General features: G+C 36.7%; 2 protein-coding genes across 2 annotated transcripts; one reads left to right on the forward strand and one right to left on the reverse strand.

The window, feature by feature from the left end:
- Positions 1-3437: 3437 nt before the first annotated feature.
- On the reverse strand, positions 3438-4230 carry LOC132176447 (uncharacterized). Its single transcript, XM_059588653.2, has one exon. The coding sequence runs from the start codon at positions 4222-4224 to the stop codon at positions 3691-3693; it is 534 nt and encodes a 177-aa protein (XP_059444636.1). The 5' UTR covers positions 4225-4230; the 3' UTR covers positions 3438-3690.
- A 12449-nt stretch (positions 4231-16679) lies between these two features.
- LOC132175069 (Glutaredoxin family protein) lies at positions 16680-18382 on the forward strand. Its single transcript, XM_059586883.2, has one exon. The coding sequence runs from the start codon at positions 16897-16899 to the stop codon at positions 18043-18045; it is 1149 nt and encodes a 382-aa protein (XP_059442866.2). The 5' UTR covers positions 16680-16896; the 3' UTR covers positions 18046-18382.
- The last annotated feature ends 1727 nt before the right edge of the window (positions 18383-20109 follow it).

Consider the following 20109-nt stretch of genomic DNA (forward strand, 5'->3'; position numbering starts at 1 on the left):
CTTTCTTGTCCAAATAAGAAAATGAACAGATAGATAAACGTCGGACTTTAACAATTTAAACAGCAAATTAGCGAAAATCTCAATCTTCCATTTTCAACTCTTCATCTAGCTAAATTCCAACTACCGACTGGAAAGTAAAGCTATTTTTTTTATTTTATTTTATTATTATTTTTAATGTATAATTGGGATGTCATTGGATACCCTTGCTTGAGTCAAAGGCAATGAATAAGGATTCACACTTTGGACACGTGAACCGATAGCATGCTTTAAGATGAAGCTCTACCTTCACCTAATTCTCCCTCTTTTTTCTTATCATCATAATTATTAACATTATGACCCAAAGAATAAAAGAACAAATCATTCACGCATATGATTTCTAGCCGATAAAGTCTTTCTTCACATGCTTTTTTATACTTTTAAGAACAAATAGTTGTTTAATAAATTGAGTTAAAAAAATTTCTTTTAACTTATTATAAATAAAAAAGAAATTGTTCAATCCTATTTCTTAGCAGTTGTTACTCCTCAATCGTATAAATATGTGTGGGTTTTTGTTCTATTACAATTAAGGGTGGCAATTTGTGTTTGCATGTCAGGTTCGAATCATGTCAATATATAAATATAAAACTATTTAGGTCAGCGTCAATCCGACCTATTTAATTACATAGGTCAAATCATTCAATCTTAACCCTCTAATTTTGTATTAAATTCGTGTCGAGTTCACGGATTATGTCAAGAATTATCAACCGTTATGTCTTTATTTTTCTCTGGTTATTTTTGAGTGTTTTTAAATTTAGAAAAAAAAATTTAATTTTCACAATCCTTTGTTTGTATAAGAAGCAAACACTCTCAAAGCCAATATTAATATTAATATTAGGTGGCGTTTCATTTGGATGATAATATTTTAATATTCATTGGAATAATGGTTTCCTCTAATTTTTAATTTTTCAATTTATATTTGCAAGATGCATATCAAAGTGTTTGAAAAATGAAACGTGTTTTATATTCATGATTCCCATTCACTTTCTTACCAAATATTTATTTGATCCAATTTTCTAGCCACATTGCAAGAATATCATCACTAACTTTTAGGTGAAATTGGGCAGTGCAGGTGAGAAAGAGTCCATTCAAACAAGTGCTCATGATAACTAGGTTCTTGGTTTTGAAACGGAGAAAATTCTTTTAATTCAGTTCATTAAATTAATATTCATCAATATTAAATCACATGTTTAATAAATTGGGTTATAAAAGTTTCTTATTTGTCTAAGTATAAACTTAAAAGCCATAATGTCACTCAAAGCTTTATAAGCTTTATTTGATAAAGTTTTTCATTCTTTTTTTTTTTTTCTTTTTTTCTTTCTGCTTTTAAAATAAAAATATTAACAGACAACCCAAAACACAAATATTTATTTTTATGTCACAGCAAAATATATATATATATATAATACTTTTTAAAAAACATTTACAAATATTACTTATATATATATATATATATATATATATATATAATACTTTTTAAAAAACATTTACAAATATTACTTAAATGGGTGATTGGTCGATCAGCCATATATGGCTGGCCACCACAAAAGACTTGGGGGGTGTTGAACCATCTTTTTCAACCAATCTTCACGTACTGGAAATCCATATATAATATTTTTATTATCATTTTCGTGACTCTTTCAGCAGATTTGACTATTATTATATCAGCCAACCACCAGCAAGCGACTGTTTATCCTCCAACTTGGCAGGCTGGAATTGATCAGTGGACAATATTGGTTTCTTTGTGAGAGACCTTTGAATAGCATTTGGTCTCACCCAATTGGTCTCACTATTATATATTATATTGTTTTGGTAAAATTATTAGTATCAATTATTTTCATCCACTATTTCTATTTACTTCTTACTAAATTAATTAACCAAAATTATATAGTCATCTATGATGCATGAATCTCATATATTCAGCACATTAATCAATCGATTTGAGAACATTTGCATGGTACCACACTGAAATCTTTCATTTGGTACATTGGTAATGCCTCTGTGATTCCGACGGAAGGTGATCAATTGCATATAAGAGTCACGAGACTGAAGGAACATGGTAATAGAGAAGTCTCCAATGAGGGCATGTAATTTGGTCAACACAAATCTACTATAAAAGGCATTAGACACCAAATAAAAAGATGACTTTTGTTTCCGTCTCTTTAAGGTTACCTTTGTTTTCTTAAAATTATTCTCCTTAAATTTTATTAACTTCGTCGGCCCATTCTAGTAAGTTCTTTTGCTAAGTTATTATCTCTTTGAATTTCTTTTATCATCCATCACCTTGACAAGCTAACAACAACCTTTTATTATATCAATGTTTATTGGGGCAAATGGAATTTAAATAAGTGTTGAAAATAGTAGTTTTCGTTTTAATCTTCTAGAATTTTAGCTTGCCAAACCTAAACATTCTTCCTCAATTGGGTTTTCACAAAGTAAAATGATAATAAATATTTGAAGATGGTTGCATCGTTTGAATCTTCTAGACTATAGCTTGCAGCGAAAGTTTCCAATTTTTTTAGTTTTATTAAATCTAAATCTTCTTTGATTGAGTTTTTTAATTTGAAAAGATTCTGGTAACCTAATCTATAAAATTAAGGGCATAAATTTCTTTCAAACGGGTATGTAGGAAATATCCACTAACTCATGTAAAATAGTGTCAAATGTCTGAGGTTAAGAATTTAATGTGTATTTTAAATGTTTATAAACACTTGGCACTATTTTTCATAGGTTGGAAGATATTTTCTCCGGATTGATTTGGAGGAAATTTCTGTCTAAAAATTAATATATGTCTTTTTTAATAAAGTTAATACAGCACGTGACATGTATGCATGTGGTTTTTTTTTTTTTCCAACCCTACCCTACGCAATTAAAGCAATTACAACATGAGCCCAAATATCAAGTTTGGAACAGAGTAAATTGGGGTAAGACTAGCTTCTTACAGAGAACCTGAAACTCTTTCAAATCACTATTTAAATCGACTTAACACTCATAATAATAAGATCCCTCCAAATATAAAACAACTTACCATCGAAGGCCCCTACCCTTAACCGTAATAGGACATCTTCAAAGATGGCCTTTATTGACAACTACAATTGAGACCCACTAAAATGTTACTTAGTAAAAGACTTTAGAGACAGAAAAACATGTTGCCTTCAATGGACTTCTAAACACCCGATGATTGTAACATATGCTGCATAAATTTTCTACTTTTCACATAGCATAATGCCTATTCACGGAGTATCAAACTCCTACTAATACAAAAATAATTTTTATCTTTGTGTCACATTAGAATATTTTTTCAATCAAAACAAAAAACTCCATCAAATTATAAACAGATTAACGAACATAATTGATGCAGGCATTTGCGTTTTATCATTCATAATAACCATTATTTTCATTATAATATGTACAAGACAAGGTAATAAAAACATTAGAAAGACCTAATACAAAGCGAGCTAAAAGGGACTTTCTTATAATTGTCTAGCAAGAGTACTTTAATACAGCCATGAATTTGTGATTTTATTTTTCACGATCAAAGATAATACTACTCTTCACACCTATTTATAACACTTATTTCACACCGGCTGACGTAATATGATCGGCTAATACTTTTGCTTTTTTGACATGAAAAGTCACTTAAAACATGTCATGTCAACCCTTTCTACGAGTACCCTTTGTTGGCCTTGGTGTCGTGCTAGCAGAGCTTGCAGATGCAGCCATCCTCATTCTCTCTATCAATGCCTCAGTATTCACTTGCTCCGACAAGATCTCCTCCAACTGCTTCGTGTTAATCACCAGCTTCACTCTCCAAACTCCATCTCCGACCGATGGCAGAACCTCAAGAACAGAATCATTTGCCAAATTCTCAGCAACATCCGATGCTGCCCCAAATGACTTCTTAGCTGGCTCAGCCACACTTCTACTCATGCACTCATTCTTGCATAACACATGATCCTTAACAAGTGGAAGTAGATAGTACAACCGGCCACCAATGAGGCACTCAAGGTCCAGCAATGGAGCCGACGCGTGACCCTGCCGGAAAACGCCATACCCGGGGTGGTCGTTAATGATATCCCGAGCCGTAACTGGACTTTTGAACTCCAAAACCGCCCCGGAATCTGTCAGAACCCGGATTGAGTTGTGACAATCCCCTGTGACAACCCCTTTGAGAGAGCAATTCCCCATTGCCAAAAAAATTCCTACACTTTTCATCACAAACCCAAGTTTGATATATATATATATATATTGAAGTTGTAGAATCTAAGCAAACATTAGTGGGGGATGTGTCAGAAGAGCCATTCTAGGGCTGTCATTTTCAAAAGCTTGGAACGGCGCCATGTGAAATTGGACCGTTAGGACAATTATTTTAAGCAAGTTTGGAATGATCCAAACTATCCAAGGTAAAAGGAACAGAACAAGAGATGCATAAAATAATTGAAAGGAAACGACATCTGAGAAGCAGGCCGTATTCAAATATCTTGTCTAAATGTTTGATTCTTTGTAATCCAATAGGTATCTGTGAGTTTTTTAATTTTAATTTTAACCATATTGGTTCAATGTATCAACAATATCTACCTTAGAATATGCATAATTAACATACTTTATCAAGACAACCCATCATCAGCGGGAAAGTTGAACGAAAATCAATATGAACTGTGCAAGCGTACGCTTCTACAGTTATATCATCATCTGCACTCACGGGGCTTAAAACAACATATATATATATATATATATATATGGTTTAAGATGTTAGAGAATCTATATTAAAATGCTATTGTAGGTTATTTATCGTTTATATGATTGATAATCAAGTCCTAGTGTAAATTGAACTTTCTTTCCTATAGCCGGCCCTAGGTTTTCTCTCTAAACCTAGAGAGAAAAAATCAGACATGTGGGGAGGGGGGAGCTCTTCTTTCCCCTCCCCCCTACTCCCCTCTTCATTTCTCTCCCTCCCTCTCTTTTTTTTTTTTTTTTTTTTTTTTTTTTCAATTTATTTTATTTTGGTTTTTTCGACTAGTTCAGTTGCTTCGGTCATCCCTTTACTTATGCTGCATTGCCTTCGTCTACCCTCCATTGTGTTGCGCCGCTCTTTGCCTTCCCAAAATTGGTTGGGCTTTTGGACTTCCTTGTCTCGGCCGTTGTAGCTATTTGCTGATTTTTTATTATTTTTTTTTTAATAAGGGTTTTGTTAGTTTATGTTTTGGCACATTTGGTTTGCATGTAAGTTGTTGAAAATGAGCACCTCAGCATTTCCAGAAAGCAGGATTCTAGAAGGCCCTGTCCGGACCGCCAGAAGCTAGGTCCGGACCCAATATCCAGCAAACACACTTTGAAGGGCCTGTCTAGACCGTCAGAAGCCGGGTTCGGAAACAATAGGAAGTCAAATGTGAAGGGCTTGTCCGGACCGTCAGAAGCCAGGTCCGAACACTATATCCAGCAAGCTGCTTTTGAGGGGCATGTCCGGACCACCAGAAGCTGGGTCCGGACCTAATTTCCAGCAAGCTGCTTTTGAAGGGCATGTCCGGACCGCTTGAAGATGGGTCCGGACCCAATTTCCAGCAAGCCCATTTTGCATGGCCTGTCCAGACACATGACTTGGCTGTTCGGACACCACATGGTTACACATATGTAACCCTAGCTGTGTCCGGACACCCACTTATCCCTGTCCGGACATGGCTGCTAAATTTCTGTTTTATTTTCTATTTAAACAATTTGTTTGGCCTAATATAGGTACGTATTTTGAGAGCTAAAACAGAGAGTTTAGAGAGAGATATTGTTCTAGTTTATGTGAGTAAAGATTAAATACGTGAAGCCAATCGGAGTTCCGGTGAAAGGAAATCCTATAGAAGAATTGTGCTAGATGTTCTGGAAAGGGCTACTGTAGTAGAAGTCAAGTGGGTCGCTTGTTGTGTGCAAGGAAGAGTCAATTGCAAAGGTTTTGTAATTCTTCTTAGAGCTTCTTCACATGGATCTTATGGGCCTACACGGACAACTAGTATAGGAGGCAAGAAATACATTATGTTGGTCGTAGATGACTTCTCTCGATATACATGGGTAATTTTGTTAAGAGAGAAATTTGAGGCATTTGAACAAGGTCAGATCTTGTTCAATAAGATACAGAATGAACAAGACTGTCTCATCAAACGAATCCGTAATGATCATGGCAGAGAATTCGAGAATTCCAGTTTTAAAGATTTTTGTGCTCAACAAGGTATCAAACAAGAATTCTCATCTCCCATAACTCCTCAACAAAATGGGGTAGTCGAACGGAAAAATAGAGTCATTCAGGAAATGGCTAGAGTCATGATACATGCTAAGAATTTGGCACAACATTTCTAGGGAGAAGCAGTCCATACGGCATGTCATATTGTAAATCGAGTTTTTCTCAGACCAATAACTACTAAGACACAGTATGAGCTATGGCAAGGTAAGAAGCCCACTGTCAAATATTTTCGGGTGTTCGGAAGTACGTGCTACATTCTTCGTGATAAGGAGAACTTGGGGAAGTTTGATGCAAAGAGTGACGTAGGAATTTTTCTTGGGTATTCCACTACAAGTCGAGCTAGTCGAGTGTATAACACAAGGACCAAGTCAGTAATGGAATCAGTCAATGTTGTCATCGACGATGAAACTACCAAGAATCACCTTGCGGAAGAAGAACCTCATGTTGAGGGGGAGCAAGTTGATATTTCTGATAAGACTCATGAACCTCCTAGTCCGAATGTTTTAGCAGTTCGTACGTCAATATCTTTAGCTGCAGAAGACATGACTCCTTCACCAGTTCCAAACATAGTTTCTCACCCTAGAGAAAATTTGCTGAGAAATGTTAATGAAGGTTTACGACTGCGAAACAGGGTGATTAATCAAGTCTCTTATTCCTATTATCTTTCTCAGATTGAGCCAAAGAAAGTTAATGAGGCATTAGAGGATGAGAGTTGGGTTGTTGCTATGTATGATGAACTCAATCAGTTTGTTCGGAATGATGTATGAAATTTGGTTCCAAGACCAAAAGATCAAAATATCATCGGCACTAAATGGATATTCGAGAATAAATCTGATGAGCATGATACAGTGGTAAGAAACAAGGCTCGATTGATTGCTCAAGGATACACTCAAGCTGAAAGAGTGGACTTTGATGAGACGTTTGCATCGGTAGCCAGATTGGAATCCATCAGAATTTTGTTGAGCATCTCATGTCATCTCCAGATCAAATTGTATCAGATGGACGTCAAGAGTGCTTTTTTTAATGGCATTCTTCAAGAACATGTTTACAAGCTAAAAAAGGCACTTTATGGATTGAAACAAGCTCCGAGAGCATGGTATGAACGTCTGACTACATATCTTCTTGAAATGGGTTCATTCGAGGACAAGCTGACTGTACCTTGTTCATCCGTAGGGAAGGCAGCCAACTACTCATTGTCCAGATTTATGTAGATGACATTATTTTTGGCTCTACGGTCGACTCACATGCTCATCAATTCTCTAAGGAAATGAAACAAGAGTTTGAAATAAGTATGATTGGTGAATTGACTTACTTTCTAAGTTTTCAGGTCCAACAATCCAACAAAGGTATCTTTGTGTCTTAACCAAAGTCTGCCAAAGATCTTGTGAAAAGATTCGGTTTGGATGGAAAAAGTCATGCTTGCACACCCAAGAGTACGAGTGTTAAGTTGAGTACAGATGTAGCTGGGAAATCCGTTGACCAAACCTTGTACAAAAGCATGATAGGCTGTCTACTCTACCTTACAGCTAGTCGACCAGATATATCATTCAGTGTGGGTGTATGTGTTCGATTTCAAGCTAATCCAAAAGAATCCCATCTGACAGCAGTTAAACGGATCCTCGGGTATGTAAATGGCACTATCAATGTTGGGATTTATTTTTCTACTAACACAAATCTTGAGCTTGCAGGATATTCTGATGCTAACTGGGCCGGTAATGCGGATGATCGAAATAGTACATTTAGCGAATGCTTTTATGTGGGTATAAACTTGGTTGCCTGGATCAGTAAGAACTCCATCTCTCTTTCTACTGTTGAGGTCGAATATATAGCTACTAGGAGCTGTTGCACACAACTAATCTAGATGAAGCAACTTCTTGCGGACTATGGATTTGCTCAAGGGAAGATGATTGTCTACTGTGACAATACTAGTACCATAAACATCTCGAAGAATCCGGTCCAACATTCACGCACGAAACACATTGACATTCGTCATCATTTCATCTGAGACTTGGTGGAGAACCAGGTGGTATCTCTTGAATTTATACCTACTGAACATCAATTAGCTGACCTGTTTACTAAACCTCTAGATGGATCTAGGTTTAAGTATCTCAGGAATGCTGTTGGTGTATGCGATCTTTCATGATCGTATACATAAAACATGCCTAGAAATTAAGCATATTGATATTTTTCCGTCGTTGTTCTAGGGCATTTTTTTGCTTTTTGTTTTCCTTTGGTTCTGTTATTTTGGTGATATTTTTTTCTTGTTCGGTAGTCAGTTTCTCATGTATTGTTCTCAAATGAATATTTTACATATGAGTGGGGTCAATAATTCTGCAATTTACATCTAAGGCTTCATATGTTTTATGATCTACCTTGTTCTTCTGAAGACTGTTGAGAGAGTAAGAGTTAATTTTTCTCATGTTCGCAGTTGTGCACTATTTGCCCCCACTAAGTTTGTATTTTTTATATGTGCATGGGAATTTGGATCAAACATTTTTTTTGGAAGATAGTAGTGTCATTTCTATCCACTTCACCAACTAGTTAGTTGAACCTAGCTCCAAAAAATTTCGACATTTTCTTAAAAAAAAAAAGGGGGGGGGGGGGGGGGGGGGGGGCATATAATATGCTCAAATGACTTATGTTTGCTTCTATATGTCCCTATAGAAGAATCAGTAACCAAATCATTGCGGAAATAGATGGTTACTAAAGGACATGGTGAAAAGCAAATGATTAGTCTCAGGGTGAGTGTATTGGATGAGGGACTCTAGGTCCTAACATTATAAGGTTTGACTATGGCTTGAATCAGACTGTTTGTCTTTCATTTACTAAATGTCTATCTAAATTTACCTTCCACTGATGAAATCTTATTTAATGAGAGTTTTCACACACTACACCCTCGCATGAGTTTTCTGAGTTATTGCTTACTTGGTTGAATTCACAGAAAAAGGATGCTTCATGCATATGGTACTTTTATGGTGTGTGTGTAGTTTGTTGATCATTCCGGATTGTTAAGATATTCATAAGGACATGCATGGGTTATTGGATATCTATACAAGTTGTGTTTTATTTTTAAATTAATAATAATAAAAAAAGCTTTATTTTTTAGTTTTGTTTTAAATTTGAGGGGGAGGATGTCCGGACACGGCACTTACCTGTCCGAACACGCCTATCGTGTTTTTTTTTTTAAAACCTAAAATCTCTTATTTTTCCCCATTTCCTCCTCCTCTCTCTCGGCCGAAGTACTCATTCCTCAAGTTTTTTTTATTTCCCTGTGTTATTTTTTTTCTCTGTGATTCCATCATTCAACTTAAAGGCTCAAAACTTCCATCACCCAAGGTATGTCTTCTTACCTTATTCTTTTCAGATTTGGTTTAGAATAAAATTCTAGGATGTGAATGTTGGGTTCCAAAGTGCCATTCCGAATTGCTTGATTGCTTGATTGGTATTGATAATTCTTTCTCTCTCATATGATTGTAGCAAAATACATAAACTATGATGTATTTAGGAATGGGTTCCTCATCTTAACACGTGTTTTCCACGCCCACATCTTTATGCATAACATGTGTTTGATAAAATGCCTCAAAGATTCCGTTTTGCAATTTTGCTAAATTTCTTTAATTAAATTGCTCTAGTTCAATGTTATTGGTCTTTTGATGTTGGTTGGGATGTCCCTAGGCAAGGTATTTTCATTATTCATGAACTCTTCTCATAATGTTATAATCCATACCTCAATGCCTATCACATGTTCGATTGAATGTTTAAATGAAATCTTTTTGCATTTATCTCAGTTTTTCTTCTTGAAATAAGTTATTTTTGTTGTGTTCAACATTTATAATCTGTTTATGGTGCATATACCTCATTTGTGAGAAACATGCTTCATACATATCATTTTTTTGACAAAATGACTACTTCAAGTAATTTGTCCTATTATTTTGCCATTTACTTCCTTCCTTGGGGTGTGAGTGCAGAAAATGGTGTATCCAATGTCGGAATCCACACCTAGGAGGAAGCGCACTCGAGAAGAAAAATCAATCTTACAAGACAAAATTCTGACACGCAACACTGTGATTGAACATGGAGTGGAGCAAAATGATCTTAGAGTTAAACCCTTTCGGTTCATTTATGAGATATTCTAGGCCAATCAATGGACATCTTTGTTCGTTCCTGTTAATGCATACACTTGGTTAGTTCAGGAATTCTACTACAACAACGAAGATATTGACTTGGTTGGTGACCCGTCATTCAAGACCAAGGTCTTCGGGAAAACTCTCACTATCACTCCTGAGTTGATAAGTGAAGTTATTGGGATTTCATTGACGAATAAGAAGCCGCTTCTATTTCTGGAGACCGATCCACAACCAACCAAAGCTGAAATCATAGCGGTTCTTAATCCGAGTAGGGAGCTTGTATGGGACGAAGACAAGAACAAAATTCCCATTGGTTATGTGCGGGCTCCAGAGAGGTTGTTAACACGGATTGTGCTGCAAAATATCTGGCCAATATCTCGAAATAGTCATGTGACCATTGAACGAGCAATGATGATATATGGCATCATTAACCGTGTTGAGTTCTATTTATGTACTCATATGGTGTTGACAATGATTGAGCTTCATGAAGATCATTCTATTGCCTTACCATATGGCGGCCTCATCACAAAGATCTTGCGAGCCACATTGCCTAAAATTGCTGCGAATGAACATGTGGAATCTCCTGAAGGTTACTTTGGAAAAGCAACAATGATGAAGTCCAATTCCCAACTTCATAGGCTTCCCGCTCCAGCTGACCATGCTCCTCCAATCGTTCAAGATCCTCTAGCTGCGTCCTCCTCGGGATCATCAGATGTTTCCAGTCAATAAAATAAAATAATTGACTTACTTCAAGCTCAAGACCAAAGCATCGAAGCTATCAACAAACGCCTGACGACTTTGGAGCAAGATGTGAAGCAAATCAAGGACAGTTTTTGGCAAGAATAATTTTCATTTTTTTGTTTGCTTTGCTTACAAATCCAATGCCATTATGTAATGGGACTATTTTTGTTTATTGTGTCTACTTATTTCAGATTTATTGGGTTGGTTGTTTTTTTTTTCTTTAACTCTAGAATTCCTTTTTTTTTTTTTTTTAATGCTTCCTTTTGTCTTTCAGAGACAAAAATGGGGAGTTGATGTGTCATTTTCATGTATAATTTTTTTTGTCCCCAAATGGCCAAAGGAGGAGTTTGTTAGTTTATGTTTTGGCACATTCGGTTTGCATGTAAGTTGTTGAAAATGAGCACCTCAGCGTTTCTAGAAAGTAGGATTCTAGAAGGCCCTGTCTGGACTGCCAGAAGCCAGGTCCGGACCCAATATCCAGCAAACACTCTTTGAAGGGCTTGTCCGAACAGTCAGAAGTCAGGTCCGGACACAATATCCAGCAAGTCAAATGTGAAGGGTCTGTCCAGACCGTCAGAAGCCAGGTCCGGACACTATATCCAGCAAGTTGCTTTTGAGGGGCATATCCGGACCGCCAAAAGCTGGGTCTGGACCCAATTTTCAGTAAGCTGCTTTTGAGGGGCATGCCCGGACCGCCAGAAGCTGGGTCCGGACCCAATTTTCAGCAAGCCCATTTTGCATGGCCTATCCGGACACATGACTTGGCTGTCCGGACACCACATAGTTACACATATGTAACCCTAGGTGTGTCCAGACACCCACTTATCCCTATCTGGACATGGCTACTAAATTTCTATTTTATTTTCTATTTAAACAATCTGTTTTGCCTAATATAGGTACGTATTTTGAGAGCTAAAATAGAGAGCTTAGAGAGAGATATTGTTCTAGTTTATGTGAGTAAAGATTAAATACGTGAAGCCAATCGGAGTTCAGGCGAAAGGAAATTTTATAGAAGAATTGTGCCAGATGTTCTAGAAAGGGCTACTGCGGTAGAAGTCAAGTGGGTCGCTTGTCGTGTGCAAGGAAGAGTCAATTGCAAAGGTTTTGTAATTCTTCTTATAGCGGATTGATTTCCTGGGTTTGGCTGCCTCGGAGAGGTTTTATATTTAGGGAGTTCTCTAAATGGTTTCTTTTTCGTAACCAAATATCTGTGTTCTTGAATTTCATTATATATCCGTATTTGGTTGAATATTAACTGTTAGATTAGATCTTATTCCGCTTAATATTTGTGAAACACCTAGACATTTGAATAGGTGTCTTTTGGAGTCATATATAGGTTTTTCAGGTTTGACTTCTCTTTAGATCTGTTTTGATGAGTGATTTTTAGGCTGTAGGTTTTTGTCCTAGCCTTTGGGTCGAGGAGGATTAGTTTTGATGTAAGGGTTTTGCTCTTATGGACCGGAAAATAAAAATTAGGAATATGGGCTACCTATGTATTAAATTGAGTCTGCCTAAAGCAAATCTGTTCTATAACTAAAGTTTGAACATGGGTTAGCGGATGTTGAAGTTATAGATAGTACTTGATTGTAAAATTTTATATTTGTCTCTATGACATTGTAACCTCATAGCTTTGTCTATGATTTATTAGAGCTTTATGCTCTCTAATGTAAGGACTTTATGCTATTGATATTTTTTCAATGAATAAAAATGAAAGATTCCCCTAAAAAAAAAAAAAAGCCATAGTGTAAATTTGGTGTTTTACACCATCCAATATGAAGTAGACACCTCAACTTGAAACACAAAAAATAATATAACATTTCATACCAAATAATTTTTCTTTTCTTGACAAAACACTTCATAGACAAAATACCCATCGATAAAACCACCGAAGTCACCGTTTTTGTTGGTTTTGGAGACTTTGGTATTTAGGGCTCGGAGGTGGGTTGTGGGGGGGGGGGGGGGGGGGGGGGGAGCCGGTGGTTGGTGGCGGGCATTGGGTTAGAACGAATGGAAAAGACCAAGGGATTAATTTGAATTGAAGATATAGTATTTTCATCTCCATTATATTTTGTGTTTTTACCTAATGTGTCAAATTTCTATTGAAGACAGTAAAAGGGAGTTTTACAACACATGGTGATAAAATGGGCTCCCCTTTTAAATTGACACATGTTCTTAGATCATTTAATTTTTTTTTATGCACTTTTAATGAGTAATACTAAAAGGATGACCAATGTCTACTCAAAACTGATGTGGCTTTTTTGTTTTTTTGTTTTTTTTTTGGACCTGTCTACACAAGGGAAGGGGGAGGGAGATTCAAATTAGTGACCTCCGCTTCATGAGGCATGGTCTACAGCCGATTTAGCTACCCTTTGATGTGACTTTTAAAATCATCATTATATCAAAATTTAATAGTGATTTATCACAAATCTAATGGTAATTTTAAAAGCCACAACAATTTTAGGAGGATACAAGGAGGACATTCGAAAGATGGTTGAGAGAATGATGTATAGCATATCTCATCCTAGGATGTCATTTAGCATTACTATTTTTTAATAGAAATATGCTAAAATCTAATAAAAACTCCATATTTTGCTCATAAAAGTCCATGTGGCAAGATGCCACATCTTCTTTTTATTTTGTCTTTTTCCCTCCACAAAAATTATGACGTGGCATCTTGCCACATGAACTTTTATGGGCAAAATATTGAGTTTTTATTAGATTTTAGCATTTCTCTTTTTAATAAGATTAAAGAAAGTTATTCCTTAATCCTATTGTGTGAGAATCACATTATCTATGGACAAATGTCAATTTAATAGACTGAGTTGAGTAAAATGTCCTCAAACCCAATTTAGAGAAAAATTTGTCCAAAAGGTTATTACGAGATTTTCTCATTTTTTATCCATTATTAAGTGAATCAAGTTATCGTCAAATTAAGGTTTGTAACAGATTTTATGAGAATCTGAATGAATGAGCTAAATCTAATTTTTTGTTCTTTTGTTTGAAATTTAACTTGTTTGTTTATAACAATGTTATGATACCGGTTGACCGTCCCCGAGACATATTCATAAGAAATAGGGTAAAGTCCACTTAACCCCATCAAACTATTACCTTAATGACAATCTACTCCTCAAACTATCAATTACTACAATTTATTCCACAAACTACCAAAACACTAACAATGTACCCCCCAATGCTAGCAAAATGATGAAATAACCCCTATAAAATTTTAGTAAGACAAAAATACCCTTAAAAATTAAAAGAATAAATAAATTTTAATATTTTTGTTTTTATTTTAGTAAGGGTAATTTCATCATTTTATTAAAATTTGGGGTACATTATCATTGTTTTGGTAGTTTGTAGGGTAAATTGTCGCAATTGTAATTTAGGAGGTAAATTGTCATTTGAAGTGGTAGTTTGAAAAGGTTAAGTGACTTTACCCTAAGAAATATTTACGAGAATAAGGCTGTTTAGTGTTCAATTGTTCCTATTAATTAAGTATTTACCAAAAGAATTTGTTCGTAAATTTATTTTATTATTATTTTAAACTAGCTTCCTTTTTTTTTTTGTTCTCTGTATCAGGTTGATGTTACGGGGGGGCATGGAATATTCGTTCAGGATTAAAATAATGAACCAAAAATTTGTTCGAATTAATATGCCAATAATATGTTTTATACCAATTAGCATCCTGATTCAAGCTGCCTACCTAATTTTGAGCAAAAGTTTAAACATAAGGTCAGAAACCCTCACCTTGTCAAACCAACGTCTAAATCCCCATTTGCAGCAATAATTTCCAACGCTCGGTAGGCTTACAAAAGATAAATGCTAGGCATATTCTCAATTGTTCCGTCTGACGTGACAGTGAAAATTATCTTCAGAATTCATATACTTTTATTTGTTATTTCAATTAATGGTGATTTTTACTTTTACGTCAATGACTAAACACGTGAGAATATGTGTGACACTGCGCTTAACAAAAGCAACAAACGCTGGATAAGTTAACAAAAACAACAAAAGAGTGGGGTGGCCAAAATAGATGGAGCTAGAAATTTTTAAAAGAGGGTCATGATCAATATCAACCATCCCCTCCCTCTGTCTCTAGTGGCCACCCACCACCGCATAGAGGGCGTAGGTGGCCATCCTGCCCTCACCCCTCACTACGGACGGTGCGATGGGGCAACCACACCCCTTCCTCTGATGGTTCATGGGGCGACTTTGTGAGTGGGAATGTAAAAACTTTGATAATCAGAAGTCCTTAACAGTGTGGATGGGTCACAACCCACCCCCTCCTTTGTTGGTGGGTGGGTCGTGAGTTGCAAATTTGCAATCTACGTACCCTAGTCTCCTTTGCTAATGAAAGTGTTAGTAACTGGGGTGACTCACTCATGCCCCCTCTCAATCAACGCCTTCACTGGCAGAGGGAACGTGGGCAAGTCATAGCCCACGTCCTACTTGAGTGGGTGGGTTGCTCAACCCACTCATAGAGGAGGAGAGTGGGGTTGCCCTATCACCTCTCTGCAAGCGTTTGCAGGGGTTGGCCACTTCACTCACGCATGCCACCAATGCGTGCATGGGTGAGGGGGTGACATACTCACACCCTTAGTAGCCAGAACCCTCATCTTCGCCCCTTTTCCCCTTCCTTTATATATATATATATATATATATATATATATATATATATATATATATATTCTTTATGTTTTCTTTGTTTTCCATTGTTCCAAGGTAAGATATCACTTTTGTACGCAGAAATATTTTATTGGGTTTGACATGGCGTTACACCTACATATCACAATTTTCATGAAAAATCCTAAAGTAAATGTACGAAAAAAAGCGACGCATATCTTTAAGAGGAATTTGATAAATTTAAAACCCCATGTAGTAATTTGATAAAATATTAAGAATAATGTACCGAACGAGGCCTTATTTCACTGAGTTGGCATGACAAATTATTAGCCCATAAATTAACCATTGTTTTAAAAAAATAAAGAACTAGTGAGCACTACCACATCAATTCTATAGAAAGAAGGTAGAATAAAATTGTAGGATTTAGCATTTATCAAATATCAAACCTAAGAAAACCCTCTATTATTTTCCCAACCTCTTATTCACAACAAAACAAGCACAACTACAAAATTAGCAAACTAGTCAAGGCCAAGCTCCATCACATCCATTTAACCTCGTATCGGAATTGGAAGGTTTCTTCCTTGGTTTCTAATTATCTCGGTACACTCAACTCTTTTAACGACTAGTTTATCTCTGAAATTCATGGTACAAATTTATTTTGAGAAATGTTACACACATTCTCACTTACACTATCAAGTACACATTTTTTTAAAGGATAATTAAAAATACAATTAAACTTTGCATGAATTACTATTAAATTTTGGATTCAATTATAATTTTTTAGTGTGACGTCACATAATATGAACTTGAAAGTGTCACCTCAAAAAAAAAAAAAAAAAAACCTTTGAAGTGTGAGATTGAAGTTAAAGCGTGCGTGGCACTTCTTATTCCCATATTCATCGAAAATCTAACTTGTGACACGTGGCAACTATTTAGAGGTACATATTAGGTGTTTCACACACCACACATCATCCTTTGGCTCACAACAAACCCCAAAAATTCTATCCATGTCATCAAAACCACACAAATTTCCCTCCACATCACACTTCACACCCCTCACACCACCCCGCCTCCGTGTATTTTAAACAAGCCTATCTATTATCCACCACCCCAAACCCAACAACACCAATCCAACGGCCGAGAATGGGGTGCGCCTCCTCAACACGAGTCAAGGCGACCGTCGATCTCGCGTACCGCCCAGCCCCCGCGAGCTTCGCGGTCTTCGACATCAACGCCATCGAGGAGCCGTGGCTGGTGGTGAACCATGCGCCGCTGGAGCACCAGGAGAAGCCCTCGCACGTGCCGGCCCCGATTCTCGAGAAGCTCAGCACGTTCGAGGCCGACGCCCCCCACACGTGGGACGAAGTCAGCAAAGCCCTCCAGTTAGACGACCTCAAGAAGCCCAAATCCCTCGTTACCTCAGTTAAACCCGAAACTGAACCACTGCGCACCCCGGCGCACGATAGCACACCCCCCGCCAAAAACGCGCCACGTAAGAGTGCCTCCTTCCACACCCTCGACGAGCTCGACGCCAAGCTTTCCTCCAAGAAGGCCACGGTTATCGCCACGTCGGCAAAATCCGAAACGAAACCACTCAGCTCGAATCCGGTGAACAACGCGCCGCGTAAGAGTCTCTCGTTCCACACGCCCGAGTTGAACAGGACCGAGTCGAATCGGACCGTGTCGGAGGATTTTAAGCCGAAGCCCCTGAGAGAGAACATATTTATCGTTAAGGACAGGATGGAGAGGCAAAAGGGAGAGCCAAAGAAGGACCCGCTGAGCGAGTTTCCGGCGAGGTGCCCGCCGGACGGTGGCGCCGACGCGGTGGTTCTCTACACGACGTCGTTGCGGGGGGTGCGGCGCACGCACGAGGACTGCACCCGCGCGCGGGCAGTGATGGAGTTGCAGGGCGTGATTTTCGAGGAGCGCGACGTGTCGTTGCACGGGAAGTATCTAAGCGAGCTGAGAGAGTTGCTAAACGACGAGTCGTTGAGCCTGCCGAGGGTGTTCGTGAGGGGGAGGTACATAGGGGGAGTGGAGGAGTTAGTGGATCTGAACGAGTCGGGCCGTCTGGGTCGGATCCTGGGCCTCGCACGTGTGGAGAGAGGAGTGATGATGCAAGAGTGCGAGGGGTGTGGGGGAAAGAAGTTTGTGCCGTGTTTGGAGTGTGGTGGTAGTTGTAAGCTCGTGAAGAGTGGGTTGGATAAGGAAAGGTGTGGGCAGTGCAATGAGAATGGGTTGGTGCACTGCCCGGCTTGTAAAGGTTTTTCCCAAGGAAATTCTATTAATTGACATATGTCTTTAAAACATGTACTAATCCTATGTTCTTAGGACGTATGTGAGTTAATAGAATGGATCGAAAGGTTTTTATTATATCAGTTTTAAAGAAAAATTTGTCTATAAACAAATGATATAAGGAGTTTTTTTTGAGATTTTGGGAGTTTAGTGGGTAGTGATGGATTGATAATAATGTTTGTATATTTTTGGAGTGGCGGGTGTGCTTGTATTATATTGATATAGTTTTGGTTAATGGAAAATATCAAAATTAGTTGACCTAGTTTTCCTCTTTGTCAAAGAGTTTATATATTTTCAATTTCATCATATGAATTTACTCTACATTTTCTGTCAATTTTTGTGATAGAATGTTTGTGAAATCTAATTATACATGATTGTTGGGGTATGATTTGTATTTTACAAGTACTTTGTTAAAAACTTGATAAAATATAGGTAGAACCATTCGTATGATAATTTTGTTCACCCCCACAAGGATATTTTTTTTCTTTAGTTAAAATAATTAAAAATCGAGTGCAATGAATTGTCCGTATATAAGAGAAAAAGTACTACATCTCCACTTGTTTGAACACGGCTTCGACCCATCCAAACACATGTCCAAGCATATGGAGGCCACTTATCATATATAATACGGACAACTTCTTTGCAACCAATCCAAATCCCGGGAAAAAAAAGAGGAATTGAGAGTGACATAAATCCAAAAGGAATGGCTGAGGCCAAAGCTGAAAACATGCTTATCATAATTCCTTGGACAGAATTGCGTAGAGACCATATATGCAGTCAGCCACTCCACAACAATTGGATGTTGTTTGATCTCTCATCGTACGTGTTGGAATTTGACAAACAATATGAAAGGTATAAGGATAAAATATATATTAGTCTAATAATAATTATAATTTTATTTTCTTTCCCCTAAGCAAGGCCAATTATGCCCATGAAATACATTTATATATATATATATATATATATATATATATATATATATAGAATTATTATTATTTAAAAAAATAATAATATGTTATTATCGTGGAATATATATATTCCACGATAATAACATATTATTATTTTTTTAAATAATAATAATTCATTACTCTTGAGAAAGATATTGAAATTAAAGACATGCCGTGTGACCAAAGCATTAATTTGTCATAGTTGCGTGGTTGCATGCTACTGAAGTTGTTCTTTTTCATAATTCAGATAGGCTTTGGTTTTCTAGTTCAATTAGACTTCTAAATAATTGCTGTAATTTATTCTCATGAATTTAGTTACTCTTAAATTATATAAACGTTGTTCTTTCTAAAACATCTTTAATTTTAAAACCTCGTACTTAATTGTTTTTCTTTGGGGGGAGAGAGAGCTTTTGGCGCCTAATTATTTTTCAACAATGGCTTCCATGGAGACTTCAACAGAAACTGTCGTCCCTGATAAGTATGTTTCTTAATCTTCTTCTTCTTGATCTTCTTGCTATTTTGTATATTCTTGTGCATATGTATGTGTATTCATAGGAAAAGTTTGTTGTTTAAGGTTTGTATATATATCCTACGTGAAAGGCATGCACAATTATTTTTGTTGTTAATATTAATGATTTCACAGCAACCATGCATGTCTATGTGATTATGTTAAGAAATAAATATGGTAAATTAGCCAATATTTATATCAATTAATGAAAGAGTCCAATGCAAAAAATAAAAAGAAAAAAAAAAATTGTATGAGTTTTCTCTAAATTAATCAAAGGTACCTATAAATTACCATTTGAGTTTTCTCTAAATTGTTATGAATATGAGGATTTTGGGATAAACTTTTGGGAGTCTCGTAGTATTAATATATTATATACTCTTGTAGTCTTGTTGTTTCTAAGGGAAAATTCACTTTACCCCCTGAAGTGTCAGAAGTTTTTCAATTCGAACCCCAATGTTTAAAAATTGGCAATGTACCCCCTAATGTTTAAAAAATTTTCAATTCAAACCGTCCGTTATTAATTTCCGTCTAATTGGACGGAAATCATCCCAGTATCTTACGTGGGATTTTGATGCCCTCTATTCTAATTTTGCCCTCATTAAAGCC

Source organism: Corylus avellana, chromosome 3 (genome assembly GCF_965113065.1).
Source record: "Corylus avellana chromosome 3, dhCorAvel1.hap1.2, whole genome shotgun sequence".
Lineage (NCBI taxonomy): Eukaryota > Viridiplantae > Streptophyta > Magnoliopsida > Fagales > Betulaceae > Corylus > Corylus avellana.

What these genes read in the sequence shown, in the direction of transcription:
- LOC132176447 (XM_059588653.2), bottom strand. Translation starts at nt 4,224, where the DNA reads ATGGGGAATTGCTCTCTCAAAGGGGTTGTCACAGGGGATTGTCACAAC.
- LOC132175069 (XM_059586883.2), top strand. Translation starts at nt 16,897, where the DNA reads ATGGGGTGCGCCTCCTCAACACGAGTCAAGGCGACCGTCGATCTCGCG.